Consider the following 23,873-nt stretch of genomic DNA (forward strand, 5'->3'; position numbering starts at 1 on the left):
CAGCCCTTATGATGATCTTCTCAGACCATATCAAGCAAGTAGCTGCTTGATTAGTTAATACATTGCCTATGTTGCAAATCAACCTGTCCTGGACTCCCTGCCCACCCCCAAAAGTCAGGATTAGTCCCTCATGATCACTCCAATCATTTTGATGTAAATGCATGTCCTTAACTGTTAATGCAATCTCCCCACTAGTGTATATATAGTCAAGAGTGCTACGGGATGCACCCGACTTCCAGGTATATTAGCCCGGGCTATTAGCAATTGGTCATTGCGGGTACGCCCGTTCATTACCTCGAGGTTCCATCCCTCGAAGAGACTCGGCCAGTAGTCACCCTCCGAATCGATAATGTTATGTTCCATGCATCCATGAGGTTGAAGTAATTTATTAACAAAGGTACCACTGCCCCCTCTGATGTGGGCAATTCAAGTCTCCAGCAATTATGATATAATTGCTCATAGTAGTCTTCCATTGACCAATTAGGTCATGGAGTGAGTCTTGAATTGGCTCTTTATGAAATGCGCCAGGAGGATTGTCGATAATAACTAATAATTTTTTTTCCAGGAGACCCTTAATTTCAACAGAATCCTCAATAGCCAAAAGATACTCATTAAATGCGTTGACTAATCTGGAGGTTATTGACTTCTCAGCCCCAATTAGCAGTCCTCCGTAAGGTCTCCCATACTGTCCCTTAGAGGCTAGAGTATGATATAACATATACCCATCTATTACTATGGGAGAGAGTAACCAGGTTTCTTGCAACATAAAAAAGAATGGTTAATAATGAAAGGCAAAGAACCAGACAGTGTGGTAAAAAATGTGTTTACAGAATTATCAGCACTGTCAGTGAAATCCGTATCCTGTTCGCTATTGCTGGCTACCGAAAGCTCCATAGGCTTCTCAGTCAGTACCCAGCTAGTTAGTGTTCCAGGGCCATTGTTTAGGCATTCTTTGGCTTTAAGTGCCCTTTTCCGTGCTTTTTTAGAGAGAGGTTTATTTGGTTCTGAAGATGGTACTGCCTCAGCCTTCTTAGTTTTTTTAGCTGCAGCTTTTTTGGCCTTACGCCATTGCTTACGGGAAAGAAGAGCCACAGAGTTTTCGTCAGATCCCGCAGGTATCTCATCGTTTAGAATGTTCTCTGCAGTTTCCAATGCTACCTCAGCAGATTCTGCGGATTCCACCTTCTTGTTGGCAGTCTCATGCTGAGGTAAATTAAGATCTAATATAGTATTCACGTGGATTCTTCCACACAATTTTAGCAACATTTTTAGGGCGAATTGCATCGAAGACATAGAGGCTTGAAGTTCAGCTATTGCAGCACTATAGGAAGTAGATGACTCATTCTGCCCACTTTAATTGGGAATGCCCAATTCCTCAGTATTTATCTGAAGATTAGGGGATTCAGAAAGCCGGCCAGTTATTACTTCCACCAGCAAATTATTAGCTGGATGCAAAACCTGCACCACCACCAACTGTGCACAGGGGTAGTACCCTCATCTCTGACTGAGTCTTCGTTGGGCGCAGAAGTGCGTGAGAATAGCGCTGGTATAGTTCCTTTTGCATTGTGCAAAGCAGCAGAGCAAGACAGCACACTTTCATTGTCCGGAGATAGCCTATTTTTTTTGGACCTTCCTTAGATTGTATTTAGAGTTGACAGCTATTGTTTTAGGGGGCATTTTGAGGAGTTACTTTGCAATTCACAATTTCACGTAAGATTAGATTCACTGACTGCAAGTAGTCAGTCTTACAGGCAGCTTTACAGCTCACAATATCAAGTGGGACAGGGGCCACTCAGTGTAGATGATCTGTCTTGCACACGGCTCCCCACAGGGTACGCGACAGCTATGCAGTTGTTTACAAATCCGAATATGGATCTAAGTAGAACACCCGGGATCAAAGAAGAACGTTCTCCCGCGGTCTTACCTTACTCCCTGCTGCAAAACGCTGTGTTGAAGAAAGTTGTTGATTTATCCCTTAAGTCTGGGTCAAAAGGGACAGTCCTACTCGCTCCTTCCCGCGAGTGACCACGAAGGACCACTTCTTCCCACTTCGCCCTTGTGCGCTCTGCGCTGTAATGAGGCTGAAATAGAGTTGCTCCTGCTATGAGGCTCCTCCTTTTCAAAATGAAAGTTAAAGACTCGCCAAACACACAAAACCACGAAGGACCATTTCTTCCCACTTCGCCCGCCAAAGGGGGGGTTGAGCCTAATCGTGTTCTACCAGTATCAATATTATCTAAAAGAGTTACTTTTAAAGGTTGTTCCCCTGTTATCTCTAGTTTGGTCCTGGAGAAAGGTTATGCACTTCTGTTGCTCCATAATAAATGAGTCCTCTAGTCTAATGATGTTGAGGAAGGCCGCTATTGTTTGGCTTGGAATACATTTCGGGTGACAAAGTTCGTCATGCTTTAAATAGATCAAATGTTTTAAATCTTTGTCATAGTCTAGGATGATAAATTGAAAGGATATCACCCAGATTTACCTTTATGATGAAGAATGCATGGATTTCGCTAAGTCTATTTTTTCGAGATTAATTAATTAAATTGTGCTCTCTGAAAAATAATTGCTCCTCACCTTAGGTTTTCTTTTAAAAAATGGTTAAATCTAGAGGAAATTCCCCAGTGTCTGGTTAAATCATCAATGATTGTCAATTGTTTGTAAGGAGGGATTTGGGGGTATGAGATCGGTTCATCTTGAACTAACAAGTGTGTCCCAACCAGTTGAGAGTCAGGGGAGTGGTCCTGGCTGGCGGAGGCATTGAATTTGAATGCTGTGTGCCAGTGTAGAGCCATTCAATCTTTAGGAATGTTGATATTATAGGCTGGAATACAAGGGGGTTCAGTCATCTGTTTACCAAACAAATCTGTAATTCATATTGTGATAACCCTTTTTTCTTCTCCTGCAAGAAGTGTGAAAGTATGGTCAAGAGAACAGCCCGTCCTTGATGGGTATACGTCATTTCTTCAAACTGCTAGTAAGGGTCTTAGAGGGAGACCTTCCGGGGCCATGAGGGGGTTACTCAGCAATTAGGCCAGAACGATAGGGGGCCAGAAATGAAGGGAGTGATGGGTTTTCGTTTGTCTGGGCGCACTGCTTTAGGGCAGCCATTTAGACACATTTTTTTAGTGAATGTCTACTGTAATCCTGCAGCTGCAGAGTTCAATACGATTGTGCCCTCTTTGAATTGTGGTCCGTAACCTCCTGTTCAATGGATTTGCTGGCGATTTGGACTGTAGCTGTTTATGATCCTAGTTATTGTTATGGTCCTAGTTCAGAAATTGATAACTTTAGTACGAGGATGCATTTAATGTCTACATGGGGTTTACATCTCCTTAATTGGAAATGCTGGGGGGGGATTTTCCCCCTGCAGCGACCTGATAAAGCTCAGAGCATTCATCGACATTAACAAATTCAGTCTACCAATGATAGTAATCATGCTATATGGTGAGTTTAATGTCCCCCTCCCTGACCCACCTGCATCCCTGAGCCTTACCAACTTGGTTGCTAACAACGTTGGTATCAGAATAAAATGGTCAGCTGCATTTACTGAACTTTTAATTTGAAATTGAAGAAGGTATATTGTCAGAACAGAGAGCCTTCTGGGTCCGATCTGGCTTGTCCAAGCATTTGTACTTCAGTAATACTCTGACATTTGTTTTTATTTGTTAGGCCGAAATCACAATCCATTAAAGAAGTTCCCAGTAGATCAGTAATGTTGGCCCTTCTGTCCAAACAAAGAAAAAAGCTCTGAAGAGAGATATTGGGGCAGTTAAAGAGGCAATGTGGAGACCTCTTTTAGACAGATTAGAGCTCTAAAGCAGAGCTTTAAAAACTGGCTAACGCCCTATAAACGTTTACCTTTATTGAAGGAGAGCCAACTGATGCTAAATATTTTGACATCATCTGACACATCAGCTTTTTGGCATATTATGAGTGATAAGTTGAATCCGCAAACCTCTAGCAAGCTGAATCCTATATCTGCAGCAGATTGGACTTATTATAGAACTCTCTGCTGCTTGTGGCAAGCGCAATAGCTTTTTTGAGTCTCTTCTCACCTTAGGCAACTGGTATTTAGTTTTTGATTTTATCAAAACTATAATTATGGGCCTCAAGGTTTCTAGAGCAGCCATTCTTAATTGATTGGTCAATGTAACCCTATAAAATGTTCCGAATTGTGGACAATGATTTTGACAGATGTTTTCAATACTATCCTGAGAGCAATTACCAGCTTTATGGAAAAAATCTAATATTCCAATTTTCAAAAAAGGTAAATTGCCTGTGCCCATCAACCAATTGCCCTATTGGACATTGTGGGAAAAATCTTTTCAGATTTTATTTTGAGACATGTTATGAAATGGTCTGAGGGTGCGAAGAGATGTGATTATAGACAATTAGGGTTCTGAAGGAATTTGGGAACTTCCCTTAATGGGACGGCATTGAATCCACACCAGGAGGAGGTTTGGTCTAAAAATAGGAATTTACATGCAGCTTTTATAGATCTATCAGCTGTGTTTGACCTGGTTAATCGAGGGCGACTCTGTAGCAAGCCTTCTAATTGGGGTCTTCCAGTTGGTGTTCTGGGTCCTCTAGTAGATGTGCACAAGCAAACTTCTCTTCAGGTTAGACTTAATGCAGAGGGCCTTATGTCTCAGGAATTTGAAACCTTCAGATGCCTGCGCCGGGGCTTTGCCCTGGCATTGGCCCCCTTTAACTTGTATATTTCCGATTTGTAAGTGGCCCTTACTAGGGTTATAGCCTTGCCGCCAAAATTGGGATTGTCCCTGGTAGAGTGGTGCTTGTGTGCCGATGATTTGGTGATCTTTCATTGCACCCCCTTAGAACTACAGAGGTATTTAAATACTTTAAATAACTATATGGGGGACAACAGTTTAAGGATCAGCAAGAGTAAAACCAAGGTTATGGTTTTTGTCAAATTTCCGAAATATGAGCACTGACCCTGATGTCTATAACAGCAAAAATGAGAAGTGGTCTGCCAGCTGAAATACTTAGGCTATAACCTTAGAAATAAACCATTGGATAAGAACTTGAGAGTCGGTTTTAAAGCCAAAGCAAATAAACTCACAAATCGGCTGTTGAGATTACATCTAAGATATGTTCTTTATTCATTCTTACCGTCAATAAGATATTACAAAATTAATTTATTTCCTTTTTTGTTGTATGGAGCAGAGATTTCTGTGATAAAGGATATCCAGGTGTGGAATCAATTTGAGCCTACCAGGCTGTGCACCAATATCTGTAATTCGCTGCGAACTAGGTTTAATTTCAGGTTTTTAATAAATAAATTGTAAAGTGAAAACTTTTCTCTCTATAATAATCATGGACCCTCCCCCGATATGCTCACTATTTATTCATCCTAGTACCTTGGTCGGTGACATTGCGTCGCCTATGTTGAATGTGTGGGTGGAGAAATATTAATCAATATGATCTACGTTGGAACTTTCTAGTGAAGTAGTGGGGTCTTATTCGTTAGAGGTAAAAAGTAAATTATGAAGACACGATTATATGAACACAAAAACAGTAGGCACAAAGTTTCAGTTATATTCTTAGTTTAATGGCTGTGAAAAGAAACTTGGTGTGCTTCCTAATCATCCTAAAAAGTTTCCCAATCCCTTTTCTAGGGTGCAATACATGAGAATTTTCTTCAACCTCTTTCCAACATTAGATGTCCAAGGTCCTAAGCTGAAACCTGAAGCAAAGAATCAAACCTGTAGGATTTGTCAACATTATATTTTGGAGACATTGGACCATTTAATAGTATCACATCGAAACGATTTTCGATGTGAATTCTTTGGAAAGTTTGTTTTCAAGAAAGAGTCTATTTCACGTCCAGAGTTTTGGGGAAGAATTTTAAATGGTACCCAGGTTTCTTGAATTTTAGCAGTTATGTTTTACAATGCATGTGTTTTCTTATGATATACTAAAAATGTAATTATAATGTACTGCATTTCTTATGTGCAAGGTTTATTTCAAAACAAAAGGACAGTAAATAAAAGAACGAAAAATTATTATTATTTACAGGTGACAATAGAAATGTGTAGGTATTAAAGTATATTTTATTATCCCCGCTAAAGAGAGGCAGTCAATGAGTGAGTCACATGGCAGATCCTAAGCAACAGGCACCCCGGTTGCAATCTTGGGAATATCTATCCATCCAGTGTCAATGTATGTCCTCTGGATTTAGCCTTTGCGCTTTCTTGGTCTTCCTCATTGTTCCTGTATACAACCTTTCTATTACGGCCTGACATGCACTGTTCTAAAACTTGTTATGCTATGTTATAGCATTTTACTTAACCTAAGGATATGTTCTATATGCTTAGGCCATTCTTATCCTCATGTCTTCTTCCTCTGTGCTTCCTAGAAAGAAAATACTTTCCTGATCACCTTTTACAACTTCTTAGATTCATTATTGCCTTTTTTTGCGCTGTACAACATATTGAATAAATAATTAAATTCTTAGATTGTATCCCCTGGACTTACTTGATCTCTTAGAGCTTTGGTGCAGTGTTCGGTCCTACATGTTGAGTTCTGCATCGTTGTAACTTTGTATTTGGCATAACCTGTTGCCAGTATAAATAAAACTGCTAACATTTAAATGTTTTGAGGCTAAGCTGGCTAGAATACACTATGCATGGATCCACCCCAATAGAAGTTTGATATTAACCTGCAGGGCTGAACTTAAGTTGCCCTGGAAATGTTTGAATGTGGCCCAATATTAACATATACTGCAAGCTTTGCAACACATTCCTTACTTCATACCACTCAAGAGGCCCACCGGAAATTTACAGAGTACCCTATAGGCCCTGCAGGCCAGTCCACCACTATTAACAAGTACATGGTCAATCTAATGTTAGATCTGATTTTAGATCAAATAACACCTGCACAATTGTAATGCAATCTGTCAAAAGATTGAATGAGACAAAAGAATACTCTGCAGTGGAGGCTGTTGAATGTTTTCAAGTGGTAGGGCATACATTCTATCCCTGATTTAGCATATTTGATAGAGCTTGTCTGAACCCGTATGAACCCACTCAGAGGAATTTGGTGGTGTTCACCTCCAACGTCATTTAAAAAAATGGGTAAAATAACTTGTTCTTGGGCGAAATTATATTTGAAAAGAGCCATAGCATTAACAAGCCTTTTTGCAGATGCAAACCAATCCTATGAGATAACCGGTGAGATGCACACCACAAATAATAGACCGTAATTGCATGATTAAACAATCTTTAATATACATTAATCAATTTTGTGAGGATCAACGGGATACACACCCTGGCTTGGATGTCAATAAACCAAAAATTACTTTAGGCCATCCTTTTTAAGGACTGAGACTCCCTTTGCTCAGCTAGGAAGAATTTAACATAATTGACTCCAAATTAACTAGTTCATCAATAGTGTCTTCAATTACTTAATATTACGCACGTTTGATAGCTTCTAGCTCCCAGTTCACATGAAATGATTGTAAACACCTATTAATCATTATCAATTCTTTAGATGTGTGGTTTATACACAGCCATAGGCTTGATACATTCTGGTAACATGACTTTCTTCAAAAGCATTTTTCAGGCTACAAAGGAAAGATGGGGAGTCAGCTACCATACCAAATGTTTGACATCATTCATCAACAATATCAGAATCATTAATAAAACTTTTCAAAAGGTTTTTTTTAACAGAGTTTTAAAAATAGTTTGTGTTTTAAAATCTTTTGGGCACATTTTGTTAGGATTCTTCCATCTCACCCCCCTACTCCCATTTAAGTGATGTTTAATGGAGTTCCTGTAATCTCCAATGGATCTCTTCAGCCAGTATAGTTCTCTCTGTGGAGGAAAGACTTAAGTGGATTCAATACCCAGTTATGGCCTCAATATGATATTAACAAAATCAGACAGGAATATTTCCACCACTAATGTGAGAATTTCAAAAAACGTTATTTACCAGGGTGAAGAATCATTCTGCAATGATTCTGCTGCCTCCAGTGTAAAAGCAACCCAAACATCTTTGTTAAGACTCCAATAAAAGTTATGCCTTTCTCCAAAATCTTAATGATACAAATGCTGAAATGGAATATAGAATTCCTTTCGAGATGCCTACCATTTAGCAATCTGGAACCTTCTCCTCCCAGGAGATCTTTAATATGGTAGATGGCAAAGAATGCACCCACTCTTCTGGTACAGTTTAATAAGGTTCAGAAGTTTTGCCCCATCTGTTACATGAAACATAATGAAATCATGACACCAATGCTTGATGACATCATAGAGACTCGACATGATGACAACGCTGCGGTACGTAATGTGAATACCCCTGGGACCGTCTGGGATTTCATAACCTCTATATCATATTTGAATTACTATTGAATCCAATGCAAACCTTCACATTGTAAAGACATAGGACTGTATTCCACATGCTTTAAGATAAAGTATGTCAACCATATCTAGTGGTTCCCTTCTACATTTTTGTTACAGGAACTTTGCCAGGATAACCCAATTTCATATTCCATAAAGCACAAAATTACGAACATCTTGTATTATACAATCACAGTAATGTCACTTTCAGAGTACAACTCATTCTCCATATTTTTTTCTAAAATGTTTTTCTCCTTCACATAACCAACACTTGAGGAGAGACACTGAGCCACATATAAGCAGATCAAATCCAGAACAACAAACGGGTGAAATTTACAATATAGATCCTGCCTTCTCTGCACTGTCTAGATGATCAATCCTTAATAAAGTTGAATAAAGTTAGGAAGGTACAAAATTAATAACATTCCTAACTAAACTAAATTGTAATAATACTCAGGTTCTAGATCCAAAGAACAGCATCAAGTATACCAATACATTTTATTAACAATGTCATTATAAAATCAATAAAAGACATTTAGTAATTCAATAAAGTGACATGTACAGTTATTAAAGTAATTCCGACAAAATGACTTCTCAAAATGTTTACTACTAATACCCTAAAAAAACAAACACCAGAGAACAATAAAGAATAATGCCTCTTCACCCGCCAAATTAAATTTGGGAGCACCCGCAAATTAGCGATCGTGCTCGACCATGCAGGTTTTACAATACCAGGGGTACTAATATGTAGCTCTTATATAAATCAATGTTAAATTGATCTAGCTGCTACTCAATGCAGTTAATAATGACCCAACTTGTTTCCTTCTACTAAAAAACATTGGTAAAGATGGTAACTTCTTCAGGGGAACAATAAAACTCAGCGAAGGCAGAGTTCTCATAGAAACATTTTCTTTCTTGGTTCTGCTTTGTGGCTGCATTGTGGCTGCATTGTGTTTTCATCTGTCCTGCTGATTTTGAATGTAACTGTACCTAGGGGCTGCCTTGTGTTTTCATCTGTCCTACTAATTTTGAATTTAGCTGTGCCCAGTGGCTGCATTGTATTTTCATCTGCCCTGCTGTTCCGGTCTTGTTCTTTCTCTTCTGCTTGCACCCCCCTTGTGTTCTCCCCTAGTTTCCCCCCATTCCTCTCTTGCCTCATTCCCCACCCACACTCTCACCTCTTCCCCATCACCTATGGTGCTCTCCGTTTCTCCTATCTTCTCCAACTGTTTCTCTACTGACTATCCTACCATTCTCATTAAGTCTGCTAGGAAGAAGTTCAAAAAGGATATCCTGGTCTCTAGCGCTTCCTCCAGACAGACTCTCACCAACATCTTCCTTGTCGTTCCTTCTCCAGACCTATGGACTCTTCATATGGTCTTTGCGCTGTCTCCTTACTCTTCCTCTCCCATTAATGGTGGCAACCGGTGAGAGACTCTCCTGGCTTCCTTCCACTCCTCTAAGGTCATCAGATCCTCACTGTGCCCAGATCCAACCGTTCCGGTTTAGGTGTAGCCCTGATCTTCCCAATGTGGATTCCTGCCTCTATCATTCTTATGCAGGCCTACTCCTCCTTTGAATGCCTGGTCTTTAGGCTTTGTCTGTCTACGGGCCACTCTCTCACAGTGGCTACTATCTACCGGCCAGCTGGTCAGATCTCCCCCTTCCTCTCCGAATGGGTGGACCTCTCTTCCTCACTCCTGGCATCGACCACTCAACTCCTCCTTGGAGACTTCAACATCCACCTGGATGCATCCTGTCCCACCGCTGTACTCTTTTGTGATCTTTGCGTCTCTCTCTCTCTCTCTCTCTCTCTCTCTCTCTCTCTCTCTCTCTCTCTCTCTCTCTCTTTCTCTCTCTCTCTCTTTCTCTCTCTCTCTCTCTCTCTCTCTCTCTCTCTCTCCCTTCCCTCCCTCTGGCCCGACTCACTCTGCAGGGCTCACTCTCGATGATCTGATCTCCTCATTCCCCCCTAACCCTCTCTAACCCTCTGATCACTCCACTCTTCTGGAGGGACCACTTTCTTCTCTTCTCTCATTTCTCTCTCTCTACCCCTCAGGCCAAGCCTACCCCCAGTCTGCCACCCACATTCTCAGTCATTCGACCCAAGAAGCATGTCAGTTGAGGCTTTCACTGGCTCTTTCTCTCCCCCTCCTGCACCTCTGGCTGACTCACACCCTGACACAGCCCTTTCCATGCTCCACTCCGCTATCCCTGATGCTCTCAATGTACTTGCCCCCGTCATGAGGATCCACATGAAGCCTAAAGCTAAGTTCAACTCCTGGTATGACTCAGATCTCGTCACCCTTAAACGCAAGTGTAGGATGGCTGAGAGGAAATGGTTCGCATCTTGTGCATCCTCTGACAAACTGGTCTGCCGCCTCCTCCAAAGGCAATACCAACGTTCTGTCCTCACTAAGGAGAGCCCGCATACAAGCCTGTGGTTCTGCGGTATCTAACAACTCAGCCAAGCTCTTTAAAATCTGCCAGCATCTGGCCAATCATGCCGCAGTCACTACCACAACAGAACAATTGGACCCATGGAACCAGGAATAGCCTCTCAACACATTTATTTACTTCATAAATACCAATAAATGTTCAATTTTCAATTTATAAAAACTTTTATTTGCATATCATATTCATATAAAATACTAGAACATTTCCACAGACAAATATCTACAAGTTCCACTCATACTCAATCACTCCTTGGGAAACTGGGAGGCCTGTGTAGGAGAGGACCGTTTCTGACAGGTGCCAGCCGTGCTGGGACAGGAAAAGGAGCCATGATGCTGGCTGAGATCCCGCAGGACCTGGGGAGCCCAAGGCGAGCGAGGCTGTGGGGCTGTTTCTGGTGTGGGAGCCTCCTTATATTGAAACAAGCAGCAGGTGCTGTGAATTGTTGGGACAGAGAAGAAGCCGTCCACGTCCCTGTAAAGACTGCAGAGTTTCTGACGTGCGCTGGAGTGCCGCTAGGGTGCAAGCGAGGCTCGCAGAAGCCGGTCCATCGACTGGGGAAGGAGAAGGAAGCCGCAGAAGCCACCTGAAAGGACACCGAAGGACCGGCGATTGTTGGGAGGAGCCACACAAGACAGGGCGCTACTAGCGGGCCATGGAGAAATAACTAAGTATCGAATGAGATGAAAACGTGTATACAAGCTGCATTATGACTATGAAATAATTGAGTGATAGCTTGAAGTTAAGCATGTTGAATACTAAATTGAACACAACTTTATGGGCAAAGCAAAATAGCAGATGACAACTAAAGGGAAAGTGCCCATATGAAAGTACCACACTCATTGGGACACCTGCGCACTGTTTCCATCCTACCCTCTGGCCGCCCTCCTCGGACCCTCGACCCGCACCATCCTGTGAGGCCAAAAGTCTTGGGGTCATCTTCGCCTCCGCTCTTTCCTTCACCCCTCACACCTTGGACCTTGCCAGGAAGGCCCACTTCTAGCTTCACCTGATTATTAGCATTCTCCCTTTTCTCACCTTTTCCCAGAAGCTCAACGTCTCCAGGACTCTGGTCCTCTCTAAGCTGGACTACTGCAACAGCCTCTTCCTCAATCTCCCCCTTTCCTCCCTATGCCCCCGTCAGCTAATCCAGAACGGGGCTGAAACTTCTCAAAACCTTCTTTTCTCTACATCTTTCCCTCTTTCCCTTCCCCGATAATCACCCCACTGCCGCTGAGACTGGCGGCCTGGTCCTTCATGGATCTTACAGGTTACCAGGCCATCTACCCAGTCAACACCAGCGCCCCTCACCCCCTGAGCACTGCCTTGTAGGCCCCCTGCCTGGCGTCTGTGCATCCCACCCTTGGAATTCCTCTGCCCTAGCACTTAGCCTGTGGCCTCCTCCCTGGCTCCCCTTTGCACGTCCTTCCCAGGCTCTCACCAGCACTTATCCATACCTTGCTCCCCCCTCCCCTGCCTCCTGCAGTTCTCTTCACTGCACGTGCACATCTGAATGTCACAAGTACCAAGAACCAAGATTGTATATTTACTGTTTTTGCCACTGTTCTTTATTTTATTTATTCTACATTTGTATGGTGCCTATACACAGGTGTTTCCAGGCACCATTTACTCCCCTGTTCCCTCCCGACTTTGTCTTGTGGCGCCTGGAGACACCATTCTGTTGTATAGGCAACTAACAAATGTTCAATAAATAAAATAAGAGCACAAGTGTGAAAGATTGCCATAGAAAGGTGAGGCATGGAAAAGACCAACTGAGGGTGGAACTTTATGAACAGATGCAGTATGGCAAGGCCAAAAACTGGCAAGAGGTGTGTCGCACGTTGTGGCAAAGCCAAAAGGCTAACTAGGAGGAGCCAGAAGAGTGTAAACCTTCACATAATGCCAGGAGGCCAACAAAGAGGAGCTAAGTGAATGTGACTCTGAACACAGAAACAGAGGAACCTGTGTGAGCTGAAAAGTCTTGGGATCCTTGTTGCGCGACCTGTCATGGGTGGACTGTGTGGCATGACAAATGCGCCTAGACCAGTGGACCCTGAATTATGAACCCTGTGAAATTAACCAAGAAGGAACACTGCAAGTCAATTTGTTAGGCATTCCTGAAGGAGGGTCAGGTTGACCTCGAGTTATGTTAAACTTTTAAAAAGGCTGAAATGGGTATAAGTGTCAGAGGTAAAGTCTTGGGGAAGGGTACCCTGAGACTTGAGGAACTGCATGTGTCGTCTTGAGAACGAAGCCTCAAGACCTCTTTGCTTTTGAGCTGTGGTGCTTGGAACTTGGGGAAGGGAAGCCAGAGGATTGTTTGGAACTGTATTCCTTGAATGTGAGAAAGGTAATCTTGAGACTTTTGTGGAACCTTTTTTGCACTTGGGGAAGGGGAGCTGAAAGAAAGCTTGGAGCTGGAAGACGCTACGAACTTTCAGTTGAGCGCCATTTCTTTGATTATTGGCATCCCTAAACACTGTTTACCTTTATTTGTGAGGGCAAGCATAGATTTTAGATACAGACTGACGTTTAAGTTGAACTCTTTGACTCAGACTTTCCTTAGTTTCGTACAGGTAGGGAAATTCCACCTTAGCATAGGGCAAGATAGGCCTTCTACCATCCTGACATTTAAGTTAATAAATACTTATTGTTTGAACTTGGCCTGTGTCTTGCTCCATGATGCCTTCACAGTTGTCAATTTGTATCTGTAATGGTGTGAGGTGCCGTGAGATCGAGGTGAAGTACAGTAGCATATGAGATCAGGATGGACACCGTCTGCCAAGATCACCACAGTGCGCTTAGTCCAGGCCATAATATAGATGTTAGATGAAATGGCAGTCAGAGAAAGTACCTTGAGCTCTAGCAGGTGACAGCAGATCATGCGGGTAAAACATACTGTTAAAGTGAAATTTGCTCAGTCCATCGGTAGCTGAGGTAGTGCAAAGAGTTTACAACAGAACACCATGTGGCCAAACATTTCAATAATGGCAGCTGCCACTTCTGTGTAGAGTATCAACTAGCTGGCCCACAGGGGTAGTCTGGAAAATGTTACTCTGTGTTGTCCAAAGTAGAGCAGGGGGCAGTCTGTGCATGTATAATGACGCCATTCCCCACTCTGTTGATGTAGGGGTAAGAGTATACATGTGGCAGGTTGGCCAGGTAGGTCACGAGCAGCCTGGTGGTGGCCAATGCCTCAAATCCCACTTTGGCATTCAGTGTTATAAGAGGCAGACAACAATGGTGATACAATTACTTGCTTTTATTTTTACAAAACGAAGAAACCACTCCAGGAATGTATCACCTGAGACTGCTTCTGTCTGGCACATGAGGTCCTTCTTGTGAGCATCCCTGCCCACAGAATGTTTTGTTATGTTAAAGGATATTTGTACCGTGCACTATCCCCACCTGAATGGTCCCCTGGCGCTCTGATGCATTGGAAAAACAAGAGGGTAGGGTCGGCGGTAAGTTAGTAGGACTGAGCAGGAGGAAAGAGCAAAAGAGCTGTGATGTGCTGTTGGCAGCTTCAGTTAGGTTTACACCGTTTGCTGAGTTTAGGTATGTTTTTCGGTTGGTAGCCATCATGTGCTGTTGTGCGAGGCTATTTGCGGTTTGTTTTGTTGTTTCGGTGTAGTGAATTATGTGTAGTTTGTTGTGCTTTAGAGGTATGGTTGTGTTTAGTTAGAGTTTGAAAAGTGTGTGCAGAGGGGTGAGCTTTTTAGTAGGGTTGGTTATTGGCATCATTAACTAGGTGTGTCGCAAGGCTAGTCTTCACAATTTTATCTAGGTATGACACAAGGCTAATCTTGACAGTTCTGTCTAGATGTGATGCAAGGCTGATCTTCACAATTCTATCTACATGTGACTCAAGATTGATCTTCACAAACTATCTCGATGTGATGCATGCTAATCTCCACAATTCTATCTAGATGTGGCGCATGTTAATCTTCAAAAATCTGTCTGGATGTGACGCAAAGTTAATCTTCAGTTCTATCTACATTTGCATCAAGGTTGATCTTCACAATTGTATCTAATTGTGATGCATGTTAATCTTCACAATTTTATCTAGGTGTGACGGAAGGCTATTCTTCACAATTCTTTTTCGATGTGATGCATGCTGATCTCCACAATTCTATCTAGATGTGACACATGCTAATCTGCATAGTCATCACAATTCTATCTAGGTCTGACACAAGACTAATCTGCATAATTTTTACAATTCACTCTAAGTGTGACACAAGGTTAGTCTTCGCTATTCTAGCTAAGAATGACGCATGCCTAAATGCCGGATATGGCTAACATACAACCATGGGCTACGTGCAGCAAACTAAAACCTTTTAGGTAATAAGAGCAGTGGGACAGTTTAATGGGGAGCAGTAATGGCAGTTCCCCCTGACTGGACCTCGTTGACGGCTTCCCTGAAAGCTCCACCAAGCATAACATCCTCTTGGTTATATATTGGTTTTTATTGTTTTGCCCGTTTAATGCATGTTGTGAGTGGTCAGAAATGTGGGGCGGACAACTTGCTAAAGAGTTCCACTTTTGCCATTTTATTAAATAAACAGGTTGAATAAATGCCTCACTATCCCTGCCCTGACGAGGATTTCTTTGCCTAAAACAAACTAAAGGAATCCCCCGAACCAGGTTATATCTAACCCTCGCACTTAATCAACAATCAAAGTGAAAAGGAATTATATGGCAATTCAATTCGACAACAATATATAACACATGACCTGATTCACAATATGATCAAGGTCCCTTGTTGTGGTCTGTGCAAACTTCCCTTCCCCAGATCCTAACAAAGGCTTTCTCCACAGTTCAAAGGAAAAACAAGAACATCTGATTTAACACAAAGTTCCAAAACAGTTCTTACGTTCTTGCACTCAAGTTCACAATGTTCTGTTACTTCAATAAAGTGCCTTACGAAAGTCATTAATTCTCACTCCTCTTGGGAGAAGAACTGTCTCACATTTGTGGTAACAATAAATACTTTGGTCAGAATGGTTTACCACAGCTAGTTCACAAAGCTCTGTTGTAATAGAGTGACTTGAGAAAGTCATAAGCTCTCATTCTTCCTAGAATAAAAACTGTCTCATGTTTGTAGTAACAAATAATTCAGTCAGGATGGTTTACCACAATTCTAACTGCAGGAAGAATTGCAACTTTTCTTCAGCCAGCTTTCATATCAGTACCACTCTTCAGCACTTCCACCTTCTACTACCTGGCATATTCTCTAACCAGGTTGTTTCTGGGCAATCACTCCTTGCCCTATGGGTATACTTGCCTGCACGTCTTGGGAGGATAGCTCAGGGGCAACGTGCTCGCCTTGTAAGCAAGATGACATGGAGCAAAACAGGTTTGATCCCCGGGTCTGCGCTTAGAAACCTCTGGGTATTAAGCGCGTTATAAATAACCAATCCTATCGTATCACGTCTACTTCTTCAACAAACAAAATAGAAAAGTGCTTCAATGCTAGTTTGAAAATTAGAATAACAACAACTTCGATAGTCTTCTTTGATGTCTCAATATTTGCAGTTTTCAGAGAAAAGGTAATTCACATAAATCCACAATAGGACTGTTCTGCAAATGATGCTAATCTCCCTCTGGATAGCTCACTCCAGAAGGGCACCCTGTTTGCCGCAGTTCTTTCCCTTCTGCATCAATCACAAAATAGTAGTCGGGATACAATATTTTTCTGGTTCTGCTTCTGTTTTGGCTGTTTAAATCAACCACAATTATAGATGTCCCAGAACCTGAGTTGTAACCTTGACAACCCTGGGGCTTTATGACATTCCCCTTTTATGTTTGGCAACTTCTGTTAGACTGATATTGCCGTTCTATAATTTCTCTTGGCTTGGGTGGTATAATAATATAATAATAAGACCTCCCCACCGGGTTATTGGTTTTTGCTCAAACTCACATATTCAGTTCTAGGGTTCTTTTGATTTAACATCAGCGACTTTTGTGAATTTTCAACTGTCTGGTATTTGTAACGCTTATTAGCTTGCTTTTGTGAGTTCGGAACCCTCATTAGTTTACGTTTCATTCCCTCGCAAGTGTTTTTGCTTTTTTTGAACACGGGTCCTGCACCGGAGCGCCCTGGAGTCACTCGTTTGCCTCATACTCATCGGGTAAGTCGCTTCCAGGTGCTCTGCTTCATGTTCGCACGACTGCTGGACCCATGGCTTCCCCCAACTAGGCACACCCTCTCTCTTTAGTCGCTGCTGCTTCCGCCCTGCTGGTTTGGAGCCGCTGTTACTCCCGAGAGTCTCTGGTGCAACCCAGCCACCTGAGACCTCTTGATTGCTCGCTCCATGTCTGCTTCTCGCACCATGTCTGCTTCCCGCTGCGTGGCCTCTGCAGTTTGGGCGTTTAGAGGCACAGACCCTCTCAGGACCCGTCCTGGCGTTTTCTTGCTCCTCTATTTCTTCCTCCCACTGCGTTCACGGCACACACTGTCTTCTCCACTCCTGCTGCCTCTCTTCTATTTCTTCTGGTTGCACCTGAGGGGGTCATTTAAGCCTCTCAGACCAACCAGGTGTGGGTTATTTAGGTTAATGAGCTGTTCACTACAGCTTTGTTCCCCTGTATCCCTCCTCCTTGTCCCAGTACTGAGGGAATTATGGGACTTAAAGTCCCGAATAACAAAATTAGTTTTCTTAACTGGATTTCTACTTAGATTTTGATCTCTTTTTAATAACCTTTACTACGGGAATATTATATGAATCAGTCATCAGACTGGTTGGTAAAGAGAAATACAGATCTTTTAGATGACATGCTGTAAAAATTTACAAAACTCCTTGCATTGTACTTTTGGAAGTTAGGGGAATTTTCAATTGTCTGAGTTACCCTAATTTGAGAGATGTCCATCTGTTTTATTCATACAGAGTTTCTGACTAATTCCATCCGCACCAAGAGTTAACCGTGCAACAGACGGGTTATGAGGGCAACAAGCCATTATATATCATGGGAGTGGAAAATGGTCCCTTTCAAAAGAAGGCAAATATTGTGTCTCATCCCTTGGATTCCTCTAACCTCCCTGAGACTTTTCTCCTCCCAAGTGATCCTCCCGCAGAGCACCACCCCAAGGTCAGTAGCAGGAAGTGCCTGCCTTTTGCTGGCCCCCTGGGAGGAGACTTCAGGCGAGGATTCAGTGAGGAATTCATAGGATTCATTGCAATGTTTAATAAAATGCATCAGCTGGCTTGACTATTATGGTTGTTTTCATTTTCCACTGACCTACAGTTAAATGTTTGAGGTAAAGACAACAGTCTATAAATGTCATATCATATCATTCCTCTTTCTTTTTTCTACTCATTTATAGAGCGTTGTGCGTTGCCTGTGGCACCCAAAACTTAACCAGATTATGGTTGGAACTGGAAACGGACTGGCCAAAGTGTACTATGATCCTGTCAAGAGTCAGAGGTATATGAATTCATATTATTGTTTACAGTCGTGCGGTACAGTAGAACCACTCCAAATAGAGCATGCGTGCAGGAGGAGAAAGAACCCTCTTCTGTGTATTATGATGTCAATGCCTGGCTTCCCAATAGCCATTATTAAGGCACATTGGGGGCTGGAAATTTTTAAATTGTAAGGATCACAAGAGAATCCAAAAAGTGCTAGAGGTAATCAGAACTCTCAAATAGATTATATCTTGGTGTCTAAAAGGTGGGAAATGCTGAAAAAGAAATGCTTGACCCAGCAGATTTGAAATAAACATGGGTATGCAGTGAAATGGTCTCAACGTTCAATATGACACCTGACAAATTCTTTCAATTAGTTTTGTCAGGATTATGGACACTATGATTTCAAAAATGTTTAATGCCCAACTCGGTGGGTAGAACATTAGAAAGTCTAATCACTGTAATACCTGAAAATGCTGAACTGATATACGATCAAAATGATAAACATATCTATGATAGGTTGGTGTCTGGAGAAAAAAATAAAGAGGTAAAACAGGTTAATTTGAGATTAACAGCAACATTTTACAGAGACAATGACATAGTTTGTGCAGAGAGAAGTAACAAAAGTAAGCAACAATATAGAAATTGGATTGTGATAGTAGTAAGAATCTATCTGAGGGGTCTCCACACTTTTTTGTTATCGAGGAGCCTGTTTCTTAAGGGGATAGGAAACTTAGTTACATAGCAAAGTGAAACAGGCTACCCCACCCTTAAACATCAGTTAATAGGGTAATCACGACTAGTAAATGCAGCAGTTTCTGAAAGAATCTAACTGCTAGAATGGGTCCACATCAGTTAAAAACATTGTATTGTATATATTTCAAAAAACATTAAAAAGATATTCAGATAAACTAACTTATTTACTGATATTTCGGGCAAAAATCGGCATGCGCAAATGCAAATTGAAGAACAAGAGTGTTCAATGGGGTTTAGTACATAGTGCCATATGTGCATGCACGACTGTAACAGAATTGATTATTCTCAATTGTAATATGGTGAGGACCACTTTCAAAACCTTGTTCTACCCAATGTAATATTTCCAAATTTCATTTATTTATTTATTTATGTATTTTGCAATTTGTATAGCCCACCTAACCTGGAGGCATCTGGGTGCTGATCTTACAGAGGATGGCAATAAATAAGTTATATCTTATATATATTTTTTTTTTAACAGAGTTGCATATAAACATGACAAATACTATGATGACAAGATGTACCACAATCTTAGAAATTAGTGTTATTTCTGTAGCTACCTTACTGACTGAGGAGCTAAAGAGTTGGGTTTTCAATTGCTTTCGGAAGGTCCAGAAAGAATATTCAGCCCTTAGTTTGGCTGGTAGGGTGTTCCAATGTCTAGCAGCTATTGTAGGGAAACTACTGCCTCCCGCTTTCTGTAATTTGAATCTGTGTAGGTAGCAGATGCATGTGTGCTGAGTGCATGGGCCTGTTAGGGATCTGGAGACTAGGGCACTACTGGTCATCTGGGAACTGTATAGTTAAACTCATTCACACAGTCATCATTTAGTGTGAGAACTGTAGAAGAGGGTGACTTGTTTGCCCTCAAGGGTACATTCCCTATATTTGTAATTGTCTGCTAGGATGTGTATACATTCAAGGTCGACACATTGTGTTTTGGCGATTAGGTAAGATCCGCCCATCCCACAGTGCTCTGCAAATAATTCCAAGCGGGCCCTAATCAGGACGTGACAACAATTTGTGATCGAGCCAATCAGGAGATTCCCCAATGCATTAAGTAAAACTAAAAACAAGTAAGATAAACAGACGGTGCCATAAGGTACAACTGAGGAACTTTAGAACATGTGTTCCAAAGCTAGTTCTGGATTGCCACTGAGCATAATCTAAGTATCGTAGTGTGTAGGGCTAGTTCTGGCGATGGAATGGGCGGACCTTAACTAATGGGCCGCAACATAATGTGTCGACCTTGAATATATACACAACCTAGCAGACAATTAACAAATATAGAGAATGTAACCTTGAGGATGAACAAGTTACCCACTTCTGCAGTTATACAGTTATCACACTAAACAATGAATATGTGAATGAGTTTGACTATACAGTTCCCAGAAGACCAGTAGTGTCTTACTCTCCAGATATATGAAATTTGGAAATATTATTTAGGGTAGAACAGGGTTTTCAAAGTTTTCTTCACCACATTACAATTGAGAATATTCAATTATGTTGTAGTTGTGCATACGCATATGGCACTGTGTCCTAACCCCCATTGAACACCTTTTGTTGTTAAATTTAAGTTTGTGCATGCAGATCTTTGCACAAAAAATAAGTAAGCAATTTAGCTTATCTGAATATCTTTGTTTTTTTAAGATTTGTACAATAAAATGTTTTTAACTGTGGTAAGACATTCTAGCAGTTATATTCTTTCAAAAATGTCTGTATTTACTAGTTGTGATTACCCTATTAGCCGGCATTTAAGGATGGGGTGGCCTTAAGTCATAGCAGGCCACTTGCAGCTTAAAGACAACTAGAAGATATGAAATCTAATTGCAGGCAAAAACTAATTCTGGAAGATTCTTAATCAGCCAATTAAGGGACAGATCGGTTTGGATTTACTGTCAGCCATGGGGAAAGATAAATGGACTGTATATTTTGATCAAATCTCTGAATGTGTCTCTGATAAGCAGTTATTTAATAAAGTTTCCTGGGGAGTACTTAAGGTGTTGAAAGGTCAAATGAATGCTGAATATATTGAACTTGAAATAAAGCGAATGAAGAATTTGAAAGCTGTGTGTCCAGATAAGATTCCACTGTTTCTTTTCAAACTAAACCCTAGTTTGTGGTCAACTCTACTGGAAAAGCTTTTTCAAAATATTGTCGAGTTTATGGTACTTCCGTCTTCACAACATTCGCCCATTGTGGTTCCAACACACACAAAAGAACCCAGATCAGAACCAACAAACTATAGACTGATTTTATTGTTCGATTGTGCAAGAACATGTTTTGCCTCTTGTGAGAAACCTGCGGGTATCCCCACTATTACTCCCCTTTGAACATCTTCTCATGTGGCAGGGTAAAGGACACTGCTTTTGGATCCTGACCCTGGGGGTAGAGATGCAAGGGAGGATCACCTTAGTGGAGGGTTCTTGGGGAGAGGATATCCGCAGGCGAGACATGGTATCCCCCCTTTTCTAGTGAGCTCCAGTCTTGCCCTCTGTTGAGATGGATTTCTAAACTCTCATCTGGCGGGCAGAAGTTTAGGAGGCCACCTTCGGTTTAGTGAAACAGGGGAACCTTCTGGACAAGCCAGACCAATCTAGGTAGCTTGGCCAGGCGGTCATGACTAAGGGCCTCATCACGAGTTGGGCGGTAACGCCGGCGCTAATAGCGGTGGCGCTATCTGCCCTACCCCAAACCCCCCGGCGCTATTAGCGCCGGATCACGGGTTTGGCGGTATTGGAAGTCCCCATTCCCCATTGAGCCCATTCGAGAATGCCCCATTCCCCATTGGGCTCAAGGGGGAAATTTCGCGCTCATACCGCCAGCGGATTTCCCACCGGCGGTATGAGCGCAAATTTTCGGCGGATTTCCCCCCAGCTCACAGCTGGGCAGAAATCCGCCGAAGCCCTGATTTGGCAGACCCTTAAATCCGGCGGTAATAGCGCTACCGCCGGATTTAAGGGTTACTGCCAAACTCGTGATGAGGCCCTAAGTCTCAGGAGGGGTGAGAGTGATAGGAAGCCCACAATGAGCACACACAGCAACAAACCACAATTTACCCTTAGACAAGTGTATATGAAAAATATCTATACATTTATTGTTGGCCGGACCAGTAGACACAAGTAAACTTTAGTTATATAAAAACAGTTACCACACACAATACACTACTATATAACATATATACAATACATTTTCTAATGCGACAAATGATTACAACACAGCCACAACCTGTAAAGAGAAGGGTGAGTTAACACACTAGGAGCATTAGACAATTATTTGGAGTCGTTCCCTAACTTTTGAGTACAGCCCTAAGAAGTGGGGAGCCTTGTGCTCAACAGTACAGTTGTTCGTCAAAATGCATGATCGCGCAGGCAGAACAAAAAGCGGGTCTTCTTGGGAGAGCTGTTGCAAGTCAAGAAGGGGCTTGAGGCGATGATGAATTGGTTCCCCCTATTCGAGTAGGATCTAGCCTTGGCAGCAGAGCAGTTTTCAAAAGGTGAGAGGAGCTAGGGAGAGCAGGCTACCCCAACCAAAAGCAAATACCTTTTAAGTGATATTCATGTGTGAAAGGGATCGGTTGTGCCAGGGGGTCACCAGAAAGTGATGCAAGTACTCACCGACCCTAGGCATATTCTGGACCAAACTTTGCCAGTTTAGTCGAGGGTGCTAGTAGGTCCGAGTCCTGCAGTTCTGGGTGCTCCGACTCTCAGTGGCTGGGGGATAGAAGGATTGTCCATGACGGGACAGTTGCCATTTCTCAGCTTCCGAAGGAGGTCTGAAGAAAATTCTGGTGCAGTAGGCTTCAGAGAATAGGACTACAGAACAGCAAAGCACCATCAGTGACCGTCAGCAACAGGTAGTAACGTGGGACTCACAGATGCGGGCAGCGTTACGCACTCTCCTAATTTGGGACCACGAAGAAGTAGGCCTGCGAAATTTGGCGGGCGAGGGCACGGCAACATAAACAAGCAAAGTCCCAATTCTCGTGTTTCAACTCGAGACGGCGGCGGATCTGCAGGATACCTTGAGGTAAAGCTGGATAGTTCACGGATGGCCCAGGAACACTTCCGAAGGGGCTTGTTTGGTGGGTAAGCAGGGGGCGCCGAGAGCAGTTGTTCCCACTACTCCAAAGGGGCAAAGCGCCTTAGCAGGCCTTCTTGATCGATGAAGAAAACTGGTCCAACGGGACAGAAGAGGGCAAAGGGTGCCAAACCTTCCAAAGCATCTCCAGAGGTTTCACAAGTGCATTTATTTGTGCAGGATACTTGGCTCCTTCTGTAGTTCGGGGAGAACTCAGGTGATCGACTTGGAATGGATGCAGAGCCCCTTCTCTTATCCAAGATTAGCTTTGCGCCAAAATCGAATACCTTCCAATCGAAGATCTGCTCTCATGCAGGCATCCCAGTCGTGGACCAGTCATACTTCACGGGGGTCCCAATCATTCAGCACTTCAGACATCATGGCACCAGAAGTGTGGATTGGGACCAGACAGTCCCAACCTGCTTCCTGGGCACACACACGTGACATGCAGAAGCCTGCGAAAGAGATTGGTTTTCGTGGGAGGCTGCATGCCCAAATAAAGATAACCAAGGTTACTCGGCCTTAGTGAAGGCAAGGGACAAAATGGCCATGGGACAGAACAAAAGACTTTATGGCTGAGCCATTTTTCAGACCTGGCCACAGTCTTGAACAAAACGCGGTAAACACAATATGATTCCGTAAAAAGAAGTAAAACACTTATAAAAAGTAACTGCTGCTACCAGTTTGTCCCAGGCACACTCGTACCATCACCAAAAAATCCTTTGAGGGTATCTAGGGCCATAAAACAACAAGAACCCCAGCACACAGTACTGGAAGGTACATGATGCACTGTTAAAAAGTTACCAAGAAATGGCAACAT

At 42.5% G+C, this 23,873-nt stretch overlaps 1 protein-coding gene across 3 annotated transcripts in view; it reads left to right on the plus strand.

Moving 5' to 3' along the window:
• WDR70 (WD repeat domain 70) overlaps nt 1–23,873 on the plus strand; it is a 2,341,596-nt gene that overhangs the window by 2,078,234 nt on the left and 239,489 nt on the right. For all 3 annotated transcript variants that reach the window (XM_069627151.1, XM_069627149.1, XM_069627150.1), the window contains exon 13: nt 18,139–18,239. In XM_069627151.1, coding sequence (XP_069483252.1) covers nt 18,139–18,239 — 101 coding nt within the window. The remainder of the gene's footprint in view (nt 1–18,138; nt 18,240–23,873) is intronic.

The sequence above is a fragment of the Ambystoma mexicanum genome, chromosome 6p, assembly GCF_040938575.1.
Source record: "Ambystoma mexicanum isolate Mex_15411 chromosome 6p, UKY_AmexF1_1, whole genome shotgun sequence".
Classification (NCBI taxonomy): Eukaryota; Metazoa; Chordata; class Amphibia; order Caudata; family Ambystomatidae; genus Ambystoma; species Ambystoma mexicanum.